General features: G+C 45.3%; 1 protein-coding gene across 4 annotated transcripts in view; it reads right to left on the bottom strand.

The window, feature by feature from the left end:
* LOC137544373 (uncharacterized) overlaps nt 1-14183 on the bottom strand; it is a 98342-nt gene that overhangs the window by 36843 nt on the left and 47316 nt on the right. For all 4 annotated transcript variants that reach the window (XM_068265442.1, XM_068265441.1, XM_068265443.1 and 1 more), the window contains 2 exons: nt 5622-5754; nt 510-743 (listed from right to left, as the gene is read on the bottom strand). In XM_068265442.1, coding sequence (XP_068121543.1) covers nt 510-743; nt 5622-5754 — 367 coding nt within the window. The remainder of the gene's footprint in view (nt 1-509; nt 744-5621; nt 5755-14183) is intronic.

Raw genomic sequence — 14183 nt, 5'->3', positions numbered from 1 at the left:
AGGCACTAGGTGGAGGGTTCAAGTGAGAATAGGAGCCAGATTTGTCTATAGAAAAATATTGATAATTTAAATTAACAATATTTTTACTAGCAGCACCACTCGGCAACCCACTCATGCAGTGGGTGTGCTATACCTACTCTGCTCTGTAAAGAGGCCCCTTAAGCAGGTTTGAAGTGAGTCTACAAAAGCTAAAATGGTGGTAAAGCAACTTACAATGCATCACTACCCCCTAGTAAGAAGTGTAGCTAAATTAGGCTCCCATGTCACAGGTGATTTCCAAGTTGGTTCAACTAGGACCTAACTGCTGCACCACTCCCTTATTCCACTTGACTTTAGTTTGAACCTTCGCTCATTTGAGGGATCTTCCAGCAGTTAACAGAGCGTTACCTGCTCATAGTTCATCTCGTAGTCCCTATGTGCCAATTATGAAAGCATGTCTGAATATTATTCAAAGGAAATGTGAAGTAATGGTATTATGGTTGTAAATGTATAATAAGGAAGATAGTTACCTGGGGAAGTTGTGATCTTTAACCACTCCAGTCCAGTGCTGGCACTGAGGTGTCTCCAGGTCCACACCCACTTGAAATTCCACTTTTCCAGGCAATTGTCCCAGTCTATACACTGCACCTGTGCCAACTCTGCCAGAGGGTAAGATAACCTTTACTCTGCTCCCAATCTTTAGATCCAGTGGAGAGTGAGGCACCATTACATGGTAAGATTTAGGATTTTTCAATTCCTCTGTACTGCAAAAAAAAAAAAAAAAATTCAAATTAAGTCAATTAAGACAAAATCTGCCAATGGAGACTAAATACCATTTGCCTTTTCATAAAAAAAATAATAAAAAAAAAACATTTTCAAAGTGCTAGTTCAGTCTCTTATTTTTAATGCACAAAATAGTAAATGTGCAATATTTAGCAATGTCCAAGGTTTTCTTAAACGCACAACTATACTTTTTGTAAAAAATATATTTAAAAAAAACAAACTCTGATGCTGGATTGTCTAGCTTCATTTCCTGTTGAGATGTGTAATTTTTTGGAGAGACAGGTGTCCTCACTCCTCCCCATCCCTTTTTTGGGTACATATTATTTAGGCGCCAGGCAGTTGGGCGCAGGGCGAGCCGGATTACGGCTCTCCCTGCTGCCGCTATACTCTCCAACGACGTTAAATACGATTCCCCCTCCAAATTGCCTTCCCTGAATTACCCTTAGCATTGCTGCTATGACGTCATTCAACTTTGGTGATCGGCGCTGAGCACCGAAATAAACTGCTTCGCCCTTTTTCACCCACATGCAATTGTCAGGAGCTGGGAGGGAGAGATGGGAGGAATTGGTTAATACGGATTGCTGCACATAATATGTCGGATTGTGTTTTCCTAAATATATGATATCCTACTCAGCCCTAGAGATGGGCCGAACGGTTCGCCGGCGAACGGTTCCCGGCGAACTTCGGTGGTTCGCGTTCGCCTCCCGCAGGCGAACGTTTCCGGAAGTTTGGTTCGCCCCACAATGCATTATGAGGGTCAACTTTGACCCTCTACATCACAGTCAGCAGGCCCAGTGTAGCCAATTAGGCTACACTAGCCCCTGAGCCCCACCCCCCTTATATAAGGCAGGCAGCGGCGGCCATTACGGCCACTCGTGTGCCTGCATTAGAGAGAGTAGGGCGAGCTGCTGTCTGTCTCTCATAGGGAAAGATTAGTTAGGCTTAGCTTTTCCTGGCTGCATACCTGTTCAGTGATCCTGCCACTGCATACCTGTTCTGTGAACCCACCCACCACTGCATACCTGTTCAGTGATCCTGCCACTGCATTCCTGTTCTGTGAACCCACCCACCACTGCATACCTGTTCAGTGATCCTGCCACTGCATACCTGTTCTGTGAACCCACCACTGCATACCTGTTCTGTGATCCTGCCACTGCATACCTGTTCTGTGAACCCACCCACCACTGCATACCTGTTCAGTGATCCTGCCACTGCATACCTGTTCTGTGAACCCACCACTGCATACCTGTTCTGTGATCCTGCCACTGCATACCTGTTCTGTGAACCCACCCACCACTGCATACCTGTTCAGTGATCCTGCCACTGCATACCTGTTCTGTGAACCCACCACTGCATACCTGTTCTGTGAACCCACCACTGCATACCTGTTCTGTGATCCTGCCACTGCATACCTGTTCTGTGAACCCACCCACCACTGCATACCTGTTCAGTGATCCTGCCACTGCATACCTGTTCTGTGAACCCACCACTGCATACCTGTTCTGTGATCCTGCCACTGCATACCTGTTCTGTGAACCCACCCACCACTGCATACCTGTTCAGTGATCCTGCCACTGCATACCTGTTCAGTGATCCTGCCACTGCATACCTGTTCTGTGAACCCACCACTGCATACCTGTTCTGTGAACCCACCACTGCATACCTGTTCTGTGAACCCACCACTGCATACCTGTTCTGTTCAGTGGACCCGCCACTGTATACCTGTTTAGTGAACCCGCCACTGCATACCTGTTCTGTTCAGTGAACAGTTTGGTGTGTCAGTGTGAAGCAGTACCTTAATTACACTACCTGATTGATGTATACACATGCAAGATGTTTTAAAGCACTTTAGGCCTGTCATTTAGCATTCAATATGATTTCTGTCCTTAAAACGCTGCTTTGCGTCAAATCCAGATTTTTCCTGGGGACTTTTGGCGTATATCCCACTCCGCCATGCCCCCCTCCAGGTGTTAGATCCCTTGAAACATCTTTTCCATCACTTTTGTGGCCAGCATAATTATTTTTTTTTTTCAAAGTTCGCATCCCCATTGAAGTCTATTGCGGTTCGCGAACTTTAACGCGAACCGAACCTTCCGCGGAAGTTCGCGAACCCGGTTCGCGAACCTAAAATCGGAGGTTCGGCCCAACTCTACTCAGCCCTACCTATCCTACAGTAGCTTTAAAATCCGGTACAACTTAGCAAATGTATTTATTATATACCATGTCACATAGACATGGTATAAATAACATTCACATTGTACTCATCATGTGGTTGCTCTGGGTTAGAAGGTGGCTGTGAGTACCAGTGGGTGCAGGCCTTGACTGTTTTGCAGGGCTTAGTCTCTTCTGAAGGCCAAAATAGTCATCAACGCCGTGCATCCACTGGCGCCCACAGTCACCTTCCGACCCAGAATAACCACACAATAAGTACAATGTGAATGTTACTTGTACCTGCGTCAGGACGCAGGAGAGGAGAAAGAGGTTATTAAGTAGAATAGGTGGGAGGTAAGTATGACATTTGTATATTTATTTTGAATTTTATTTATAAGTTCAGGTTAGCTTTAAGGGATGGGCCTTTACATGAAAAATGTAAAATATATATATATATATATATATATATACTTGTTTGCTTCACTAGAATGTAACTGAAACAGGGGGTAACACATTTTCTAAGTTCCTGTTCTATAAATGTAATAAAACAGCCCATTGTGTAAAATAGTTATCTACATACATATAGCCCATACAGGAATGTTGTTCCCAGCAAACAAGTCAAAAGTTGACATAAGATGAAAGCTGGAATGAAAAGATCTCTTAAAGCTGATGCACTAAAAAAAAAAACGAACAAACAAAAACATCCCTGAATATTGTGATTTGTTCAAGCTTTCAGATAACCAGTACAAATATGCCTCTAGTGGACTTGTATGTAAACATGCTCACCTAAACTATGCTTTGTGCGGTTTATTTTTTTCAAAGTGTCTGATTACACCCATCTCCTGTTACATGTTGCTAAAAGTTGAACCTCAACTTTTACACTTTTGGGTAGAGCAGGAAAGAGCTCCATGTGCAATTTTTGTTGTTTGACTCCCCACTGGAGAGATTTTCCCTTATTTCTTCATCATGTGATTGAGGGCCAGCCACTAGCTAAAATGTAAAATCAACTCCCAAATTTTACAGCTGTTATGGCCCATACTCACGGGCTACATTTGTGGCCTGTTGCTAGCACACGGGAGCGTGTGCGCGACAGGCCGGCGACAGCTCGGCGCCAGGTCCCTCCGCGTACACACGCAGAAGAGGGATCAGCTGTGCGACGGAGGCTGTCGCCGACGTTCCTCCCCCGCCGCCGGAAGCTCCGTGTTCTGGACAGAGGTTGCTGTCGCTAGTCCGCATACTCACGCGGACTAGCGACACTTGCGGCGAAGGGGGCCTGGTTAGTGGGGGCCTGGTTAGTGGCGGCGGCAGCCCCCCTCTTTTCCCTGATTTTGAGTGTAGTATATAGGTAAGTAGGTATCTAGGTATAGTTGCCCCCAGTATAGGTACCTAACACAGTTGCCCCTGTATAAGGACTATAGTTGCCTCAGTATAGTTAGTTAGGTAGTATAGTTACCCCAATATAGTTAGTATAGTTACCCCAGTATAGTTAGTACAGTTACCCAAGTATAGCAAGTACAGTTACCACACTATAGCTAGTACAGTTACCCCAGTATAGCAAGTACAGTTACCACAGTATAGCTAGTACAGTTACCACAGTATAGCTAGTACAGTTACCACAGTATAGCAAGTACAGTTGCCACAGTATAGCAAGTACAGTTAGCCCAGTATAGCAAGTACAGTTAGCCCAGTATAGCAAGTACAGTTAGCCCAGTAAAGCAAGTACAGTTAGCCCAGTATAGCAAGTATAGTTAGCCCAGTATAGCAAGTACAGTTAGCCCAGCATACCTAGTACAGTTAGCCCAGTGTAGCCAGTACAGTTAGCCCAGTAGTTACCCCAGTGTAGCTGCCCCAGTGTAGCTAGCAGAGGTGCCCTCTCCCCCCGCGGCCGCCGCTCCTGTTACCTTATGAGCGGGCGTCCGCTTCCTTCCTTATATTCCTCCAGCCTCGGCTCTCCTCTTCGCAGCATGTCGTATTACAGCAGCGCTTCCTGCGCGGCTGCTGTAAGGAGGGAAGGAGGTGGGGTAGCGGCTTCCTGTAGCGGCGATACGCATCACCGTTACTATGGGAACCGCTGTCCCGGCTCCCTTGGCTCCTTACAGCAGCCGTGCAGGAAGCGCTGCTGTAATATGACATGCTGCGAAGAGGAGAGCCGCGGCTGAAGGAATATAAGGAAGGAAGCGGCCGCCTGCTCATAAGGTAACAGGAGCGGCGGCCGCGGGGGGAGAGGGAGAAGCTGTGGCCCCCCCAGAAATCTGCCTAAGGACCCCCAGGGGGCCACGGCCCCCAGGTTGGGGACCCATGCTATAGAGCATGCCATAGTGGCTGCAGGTCTGGCGCTCAGAGTCAGCCAGGAGAAAAGTGCAATATATATGGTCTGTCTTTTTGTTGCTGTACTCTTTTCATCCCCATGAACAGCTGCCATAAAGCACCTCTTCAATCAAGCATATTAGGATTGTCTTGTGAATTGGTCCACACATCCAGAGGACTCATTACTAATACCAATAAGTAACCTAGCCTTTGAGACATGCACAAGTCCCCATCACTAACAAGGGTCAGTCTGTAGTCTCCTATGTGGAAGCCTTCAATAATAATAATACAAAATATGTTTACCTTCATAGCAATTGGTTGCTCAACGTCATATGCTATAAACAGACATTTTATTTTAAAAGTGGATCACACTTATATTTTGACTTTATGACTTTACGTACCTGTTAGGGTAGGAGACAGAAATCTTCTGCATTGGTGAACAGCAAGTGAAGGATGAAGATAAATCTGAGTTCTTGTAACCATCTAGTGTTGTCACGCTGTTACAGGGATGTGTGCATGTTCTTACTGCATGCCCTAAATGAAATATGAAAGGACATCAATGCTAGTCAATGCCAATTCTACTGGCTGCTCTGCAAATGCATCTCCGGTCTGGTCTTACTGTAAGCATGCTGCATGCTGCATAGGAAGCAGTTGTATCCTGCTTTTAGGGATAGTTTCAGGTAAAATGGGGCCCTAGTTCTTACTTTCATAACCTCTACAGTCCCTGATGTGTGGGGCCTTTACAGGGCTGGTTCTTGCTAAATGGGGCCCCGAGGCAGAAGTAAACCTGGGGCCCCCTGAAACCTGACACCATCCCCCCAGTATAGTAGTCAATGGTGCCCCCAATGACCCCTTTCCCTCACAGCATTGCAGAGGCAGGCATGATAGACGGACACCAGGGCCGTGCCGACACAGAGGCGGCCGAGGCTGGAGCCTTGGGGCGGAAGTCATTGACAGTCTGTGCGGGCGCAAGGAGAAGGACTGTTTTGCCTGGCTGGTCACGCTGCCTGCGCCCCGCCTCAGTTCACACAGTGCTGACCAGGCTGGCTGCCGGTGTTGTGTCTGATTACGCTATTACACCGGGGATGACAGAGCGGGAGCGGAGTCAGTGTATACATTCCACTCCGCTCTGTGCCTGATGCCATGGTCACCGATGCCGCCCGCCCCCCTCAGAGAAAGCCAGCGTGCATCTCTCTGGCACAGGAGTGACATCAGCAGCCTGTGAGTTCCGCCCCCTTGAAGCTGGCTGAATGTGCCTCAGCGTCTCCTGTCCTGTGTGAGTCAGCAGCCAGGAGGAGTCAGGCAGGAGACAGTGTATGGTGGATTCCTCTGTGCTGGCCCCGTCCTGTGGTCATAGGCAACTCAAGTAAGTGTGTCTGAGTCCTCATGTCATTCAGACAGCCAAGACAAGTGCCTAGTTAATGTGTATATTTGTATATGTTCAGCGCCCTCCCCTCAGACAAGTCACAAGGGAAAGGAGCAGCAGCTGCAGCACACAGACAGTGATGTGATATTACAGTCAGGGTGGCTGATGAGACAATGAATTTTGCACTAGCACACCAATAAATAATGGAATTATTATTTATCTTTATGTTCTGATCATTAATAGACCCTGAACTGAGGAAAAAAAAAGACTTTTTAACATACCTGGGGCTTCCTCTAGCCCCCTGTAGTCTCCACGGTCCCACAGGTTCCCCGTCAGTCATCCAGCTGGAGCTCTTCAAATCCTGTAACGTTGCTCAAAGTCGCGGTAAAGTGCGCTTGCACGGCTCGTAAGCGCTCCTGGCAAGATGGCACAGGCCGTCTCCATAAGCTTGCTGTGCATGCGCGGTTCTCTGATGACTGAACTGCGTGTGTGCAGTAAGCTTACAGAGATGGCCTGTGTCATTTTGCCAGGAGCGCGGATGAGCCGTGCATGCGCACTTTGCCGCGACTTCGAGCGAAGTTACAGGCTTGCTCCATTATATGAATTGTCTGGGGAAACGCTGCACCATTATGTGAATTGTCTGGGGAAACGCTGCGCCATTATGTGAATTGTCTGGGAAACGCTGCCCCATTATGTGAATTGTCTGGGGAAAAGCTGCGCCATTATGTGAATTGTCTGGGGAAACGCTGCACCATTATGTGAATTGTCTGGGGAAACGCTGCCCTATGATGTTAATTGTCCGGGGAAACGCTGCCCTATGATGTGAATTGTCCGGGGAAACGCTGCCCTATAATGTGAATTGTCTGGGGAAACACTGCACCATTATGTGAATTGTCTGGGGAAACACTGCACCATTATGTGAATTGTCTGGGGAAACGCTGCCCTATGATGTTAATTGTCCGGGAAAACGCTGCCCTATGATGTGAATTGTCTGGGGAAACGCTGCCCTATGATGTTAATTGTCCGGGAAAACGCTGCCCTATGATGTGAATTGTCTGGGGAAACGCTGCCCTATAATGTGAATTTATCGGGGGAAACACTGCACCATTATGTGAATTGTCTGGGGAAACGCTGCACTATTATGTGAATTGTCTGGGGAAACGCTGCCCTATGATGTTAATTGTCTGGGGAAACGCTGCCCTATGATGTGAATTGTCCGGGGAAACGCTGCACCATTATATGTATTTTCAGTTGAAAAGCTCCCGTATTACATGTCTTGCTGACTGAAGGGTTCCGCCTGCTGTCCCTTGTTTGTAGATTGGGGGGGGGACGGGGACACATTGTGTAATTACCTTTAGGGTCCCTTGCCTGTGTTTTGGGAGAAAACTAGGGCCCACTGTCTTTGCGTTACATTACAATTAGCTCCGCCCACATCTTTTCATATTGTCATATTAGTGTTAGATATGTGGAAGTGAGCGCCAAATATGAGAGGTGGACATGAGGTGTATTACCCCCTTTAGTGTCACCTTCCCCCCTGATACAAGAAAAAAGTTATTCAACAAGCTAAAGCTGCTGGTCTGTGAGGGGTCGGCCAAACTAGCTGGTGAGAGGCTTGATCGCTTAGCTGGTGGAGGCACTTAGGGTGATCTGCGAGTGGAGTGGGAGCACTGGTGATACTGGATATTGTGTGTATTGAAACGGTATCACACTATTGCTGTGTCTCTCTTTATATGATATGAAAAAAGGGAGACAGAGAGCCCAATATAGTGTAGTATGTTGTATAAATAGAGAAAAATGTTAAAAGTAAGTATTATACTTACAAACCTGGGTTGCTCTAAGGCAACCACTGTATACGCAGGTGGGGAGATTAAGCCTGACCCCACTCAGGACTAAGATGTCGCTCTCTGTAGATAGGAAAAGAGGGTATATCACCCTTCCACCAAGGGTGGACAACTTAATATGCAAGGATACAGAGGCGCCAGTAGGATAAAACAAGATAAAAGGTTTAAAACGGTTTAGGTGGCGGTGGTGGACCGTCCACACACAAACAGACAAAAATCGCTGTTGATTGTAGAAAAAAAATCACAATTTATTCACATACTCCTACATAAAAGTGCAACGCGTTTCACGGGCAAACATCCCGCTTCATCAGGCAATAAACGAACGGAGTATCTCACAGCTCTGAGTATATTGATAGCTTGGCACCACTCAGAGGTGCCAAGCTATCAATATACTCAGAGCTGTGAGATACTCCGTTCGTTTATTGCCTGATGAAGCGGGATGTTTGCCCGTGAAACGCGTTGCACTTTTATGTAGGAGTATGTGAATAAATTGTGATTTTTTTTCTACAATCAACAGCGATTTTTGTCTGTTTGTGTGTGGACGGTCCACCACCGCCACCTAAACCGTTTTAAACCTTTTATCTTGTTTTATCCTACTGGCGCCTCTGTATCCTTGCATCTTTATATGATATGTACATGCACGTCTGAGGAGCCTTGAACCAGTGGAGGAGTTCGTTCCAGTGGAGTGCTGGCATAAAAAAACGTGAATGCTAATCTTTGTTGGTTGGCCTATTGTTCCGGTGAGAATATATCATTATTGCTATGAACTGTATGTGAAGATGTCATAGGTTGGACTATCTGCTGGAAACCTTTGAGCACACCTAGTGAGGGTGTTGTGGACTTTTAGTGTGGAACTTCTTTGCATATCACATTGTTTGGTTGTTGAGCGCTGTTTCTATTTAATATATATTTCACATCTTTTCATGGTCACACCCATGGGGGGGCGCACTTGGGCACCGCAGCCTCTGTTGGTGGCGGACCTTGTCCCGGCCCTGACGGACACTCACCTCCTTTGAGATACAGGCGCTAGAACTCTTGTCTGTCTTCTCTGTAGTGTTGCTGCTCTGCACTTCCTGCCTCTCACAACAGGCACTAGAGACCAAACAGAGAAGCAGGAAGTGCAGAGCAGCAACACTAGAGAGAAGACAAAGGGACCTGCAATGCCTGGAACTTGGAGGAGACAAGTGTGTGCCTGTCACCGCTGTCTCCGTAATGCTGCGGGGGGGGGGGGAACTTAGTGCGTTTTAGTGGGGTTGTAGCCGACACTTGTGGCTCCTATGGATGATGGTGCCCTGGAGCAATTATGCCTTTTGTCCATATGGTAGTGCTTTCTTTTGGCCCCTAAGGAGCTCAGGGCACTAGGGAATTGCACTGTTTGACCCTATTGAAGCACCAGACCTGCCTGCACTATGGTGTAAGCTATTGGATCCATCTCTAGGTGCTATTGCTCCATTTGAATGGTGCACCAAATACAGGTATGCTGCTGACCTCAGCTAAAATACCAGGCATCAAGATTACAAAGCATATACTGGTATGTAATCTTAGCCATTTTTGTTTTGCCATGAGATACATGGTTTTCATTCTATGGCGTTTATATTTTCTCAAAATGCAATGCTGATGGACATACATAATTTCTAAGTCATCATTAAGAAGTCTCATGAGAAAACCCAGATTAAAAAATGGAGCAAATATTTTTTTAGAAAAACATATTACATTACTTGCATTTAAATCCCTACAGAAAAAAAATGTATACGGTAATGAACAAATAGCTAACAAGGCCACTATAAAGCCTAGTTATAAAAACCATGTCACCATAATGTGAAAATAAAGTGTGACACCTGCTGGATATTAATGTAAACAGCACTCAGCATCATTTGCTGTGACATTTTTTCATTCATGTACGACTGTGAGCTGTTGATCCTTCAGTATGATAGCATCTAGCCTTTTGGTTGCTTCCTGTGCTATAACCCTTTTTAAAAAGTTGTTGTCTGGAGGACTAAAGACTTGTACACACAAGACTGATGTCGCGTGGCAGGGAATGGGACACAAATCCTCAGGGCTGGTTCACACTGCAAGCTTTTTAAAGCACCAATAATTTCTGTGATTTGAAAAGCTCTTACTAATGTAACGCTATGTGTGTGATCCCACTTGAGCGATAGGATATCTTTTTTTTTTTTTTTATAAATCTCACTTAGCATTATATTAGCAAGCGTTTTTCAAACTACTGGCTCTTAAAATAATACTAGCAGTGTGAACCAGGACTTAGGTGACAGTTTGTGGCCAACTGTACAGGCATTATATTACTATGAGGGTGATGCAGGGACAATGTGCAGTGATCACGGAGGGGGCAGAGCAAGGGAGAAACCAGCATCGGGCTGTGCTCAGGCAAGACGATTTGTCCTGCTGAATCTCTGACTGAAGTATCATAGCTGCAGTACCCATACTAGTTTCTCCCCCAAGGTGGCATTAGTTTATTCTAGTGTGTGATCTTAAAGAGACTCCGTAACAAAAATTGCATCCTGTTTTTTAGCATCCTACAAGTTCCAAAAGCTATTCTAATGTGTCCCTGCTTACTGCAGCACTTTCTACTATCACAGTCTCTGTAATAAATCAATGTATCTTTCCCCTGTCAGATTTGTCGGCCTGTGTCTGGAAGGCTGCCAAGTTCTTCAGTGTTGTGGTTCTGCTATGAACTCCCCCTTCCAGGCCCTCTATATGCACACTGCCTGTGTGTTATTTAGATTAGAGCAGCTTCTCTCTTATCTTTTACAAGCTGGATAAATCGTCCTCTGAGCTGGCTGGGCTTTCACATACTGAGGATTACAGAGAAGGGCAAAGCTGTTTGCAGGAAGAAACGAACAGCCTGAAACTTCAGTGCATGAGAACTGCAGGGGGAAAGAAACACACAAATGATCTCTTGAGATTCAAAAGAAAGGGTGTATACAGCCTGCTTGTGTATGGATGTATTTTCTATGTGTGGACATGCTGTACATCAACCTACTTCCTGTTTTGGTGGCCATTTTGTTTGTTTATAAACAAACTTTTTAAAACTGTTTTTAACCAATTTTAATGCGGCGGGGAGCAGCGAAATTGTGACAGAGGGTAATAGGAGATGTCCCCTAACGCACTGGTATGTTTACTTTTGTGCGATTTTAACAATACAGATTCTCTTTAAAGCAAATCCGAGATGAAAAACTAACTATAACAAGTAACTTGTCTATATATCTTATCTAAAGTTTAGATAGTTTACACAGTATATCTAGCTGCAAACAAGCAAACTGAAGCGAGTCCCTGTGGAATAGACCTAGTCAGGTCTATGTTGCCGGTGCACAATCCCTCTGTGGGTTACCACTCCACACACGGTTCAATGTAGTAAATACAAAGAAGGCACTCAATTGGCTTCAAACTTGCGTTTTATCAAATCCCAGTAATACACTGGGATTTGTAATATACTGGGATTTCATAAAACGCAAGTTTGAAGCCAATTTAGTGCCTCCTTCGTATTTACTATATCTAGCTGCAAACAGCTTTAAAGTTTATGATTATTTATTACTGTGATACAATGAGGGCAGCCATGTTTTGTTTGTCACATTGTCACAGGCTGAGGGCTGGAGATGCTATCAGCTTGCCTGCATGTAAATCCAGTCCCCTTTCCTCCTCCCTTCTCCATTCTGCCTCTGAAATCAATGGCTACCCTCCTCTCGCTCTGCCCAGACTTAACTCCCATAAGCCCTTTCTATGGTGCCAAGGCACTGTGAAAAGCTGTGGGCGAAGCTTGTTTAGTTTATAGGGAATTAGAGTATTAAAACAAAATTAAAAAAAAAGTATTTGGCTTGAGAAATGCCCTATAAAGTATATGAAAGGAACACAATTATGCAATGAGTAAAAGTTTATCTCGGATCCACTTTAAAAGGAAATACTGGATCCTTTCCATTTTAAATCATGAGTTGAAGGGCTTGGGTATGTTATAGGTATATTATGAAAACCATTATGAGAACAGCATCAAGGACCTTTACGTAACAAATCCAGGTCTACAGATAAATCATAAACATTTCCCTGTGCAGGTGCTGCACATGACTACAAATTCATGTGCGGTTTCATTTACCTTTTAGCCTTTCTTATCTGATACGACACATGTAAGGCTTGCAAACTTTTGACACCTATTACCAGATTTCTTAAACGCATCTAGCCAAGGTTTATTGGATCACACACTGCTTTTTAAATCAGAGCCATATAATTCTCTCTCTGCAATACAGCTAACATTATCTAAAGTGTTTGGTATTTTATCAAGAATCTTCCTCCAGACTCTAATCCACAATGCAGGCAGCCATTTGGGAAATCATTTAAAGGCCACATTCAAGCGCACTGTTTTATGTTTAAATTGAACATTATTTTATTAATTATGCTCTAAACAATTCAATAAACTAAGAAAGTTGTTGCAGCATGGATTCACTGCTTCCTCCTCAGCAATCATATGCTGCCTGCTAATTCCCTCCCTCCATTCCCCTCCTTGCCAGTCTGAGGTCATGATAGGTTATCACGCAGTAAGGAGGCGTGGGTCACTGTACACACACACACACACTGTACACACTGTACACACACACTGTACACACACACACACACACACTACACACACACACACACACACACTGTACACACACACACACACACACACACACACACACACACACACACACACACTGTACACACACACTGTACACACACACACACACACACACACACACACACACACACACACACACACACACACACACACACAGTACACACACACACACACACACACACACACACACACTGTACACACACACACACACACACACACACACACACTGTACACACACACACCCACACACACACACACACACACACACACTGTACACACACACACACACACACACGACACGTGGGCTGGGCAAGGGGAATAGTTTGTCAATGATTACCACTATGCGAAGCACATATATAGTTGACCATTACCACTACAATGCTAGTGAGGAACTAAGGCAGAACAGTAAACAAGAACTTTAACCCAGGATAGAACTTCATCCCAGTCATTAGCCGATATCTCCTTTCCCACGAGAAATCTTTACCTTTTCTCAAATAGTTCATCAGAGAAATCAGTATGGCTGATAGTGTGGTGAAACCCCTCCCACAGTGTGATGTCAGCACCTGGGTCCTGACAGTTTGCCTTCAGTGAACCTCGTTGCATTGTGGGAAATAATAGCTGTTTCCAACTACCAATCAAGTAGCATGATCTCCCTCTGTGCATAGATCGCTTGGCAGAGTTAAAGATGTCAACACCAGCGATAAATTTCAAAATGTAATTCAGGGAGAGAAAAAATTTTGCAATGGGCAAACACTGATTAAATACTCTTTTAAATCTATAAAATAAATCATGAAAAAATAAGCAATTTTATTTATGTTATTTTCACTACAGTTTAAAGGAATACCGTAGGGGGTCGGGGGAAAATGAGTTGAACTTACCCTGGGCTTCTAATGGTCCCCCGCAGACATCCTGTGCCCGCGCAGCAACTCACCGATGCTCCGGCACCGCCTCTGGTTCACTTCTGGAATTTCAGACTTTAAAGTCTGAAAACCACAGCGCCTGCCTTGCCGTGTCCTCGTCTCCCGCTGATGTCACCAGGAGCATACTGCCCAGGCCCAGTATGGTCTGTGACTGCTCAGTACACTCCTGGTGACATAAGCGGGAGCGAGGACACGGCAACGCAGGCACAGTG

The sequence above is a fragment of the Hyperolius riggenbachi genome, chromosome 2, assembly GCF_040937935.1.
Source record: "Hyperolius riggenbachi isolate aHypRig1 chromosome 2, aHypRig1.pri, whole genome shotgun sequence".
Classification (NCBI taxonomy): domain Eukaryota; kingdom Metazoa; phylum Chordata; class Amphibia; order Anura; family Hyperoliidae; genus Hyperolius; species Hyperolius riggenbachi.
The sequence above is the reverse complement of the archived record's forward strand: the minus strand, read 5'-3'. Positions and strand labels throughout refer to the sequence as shown.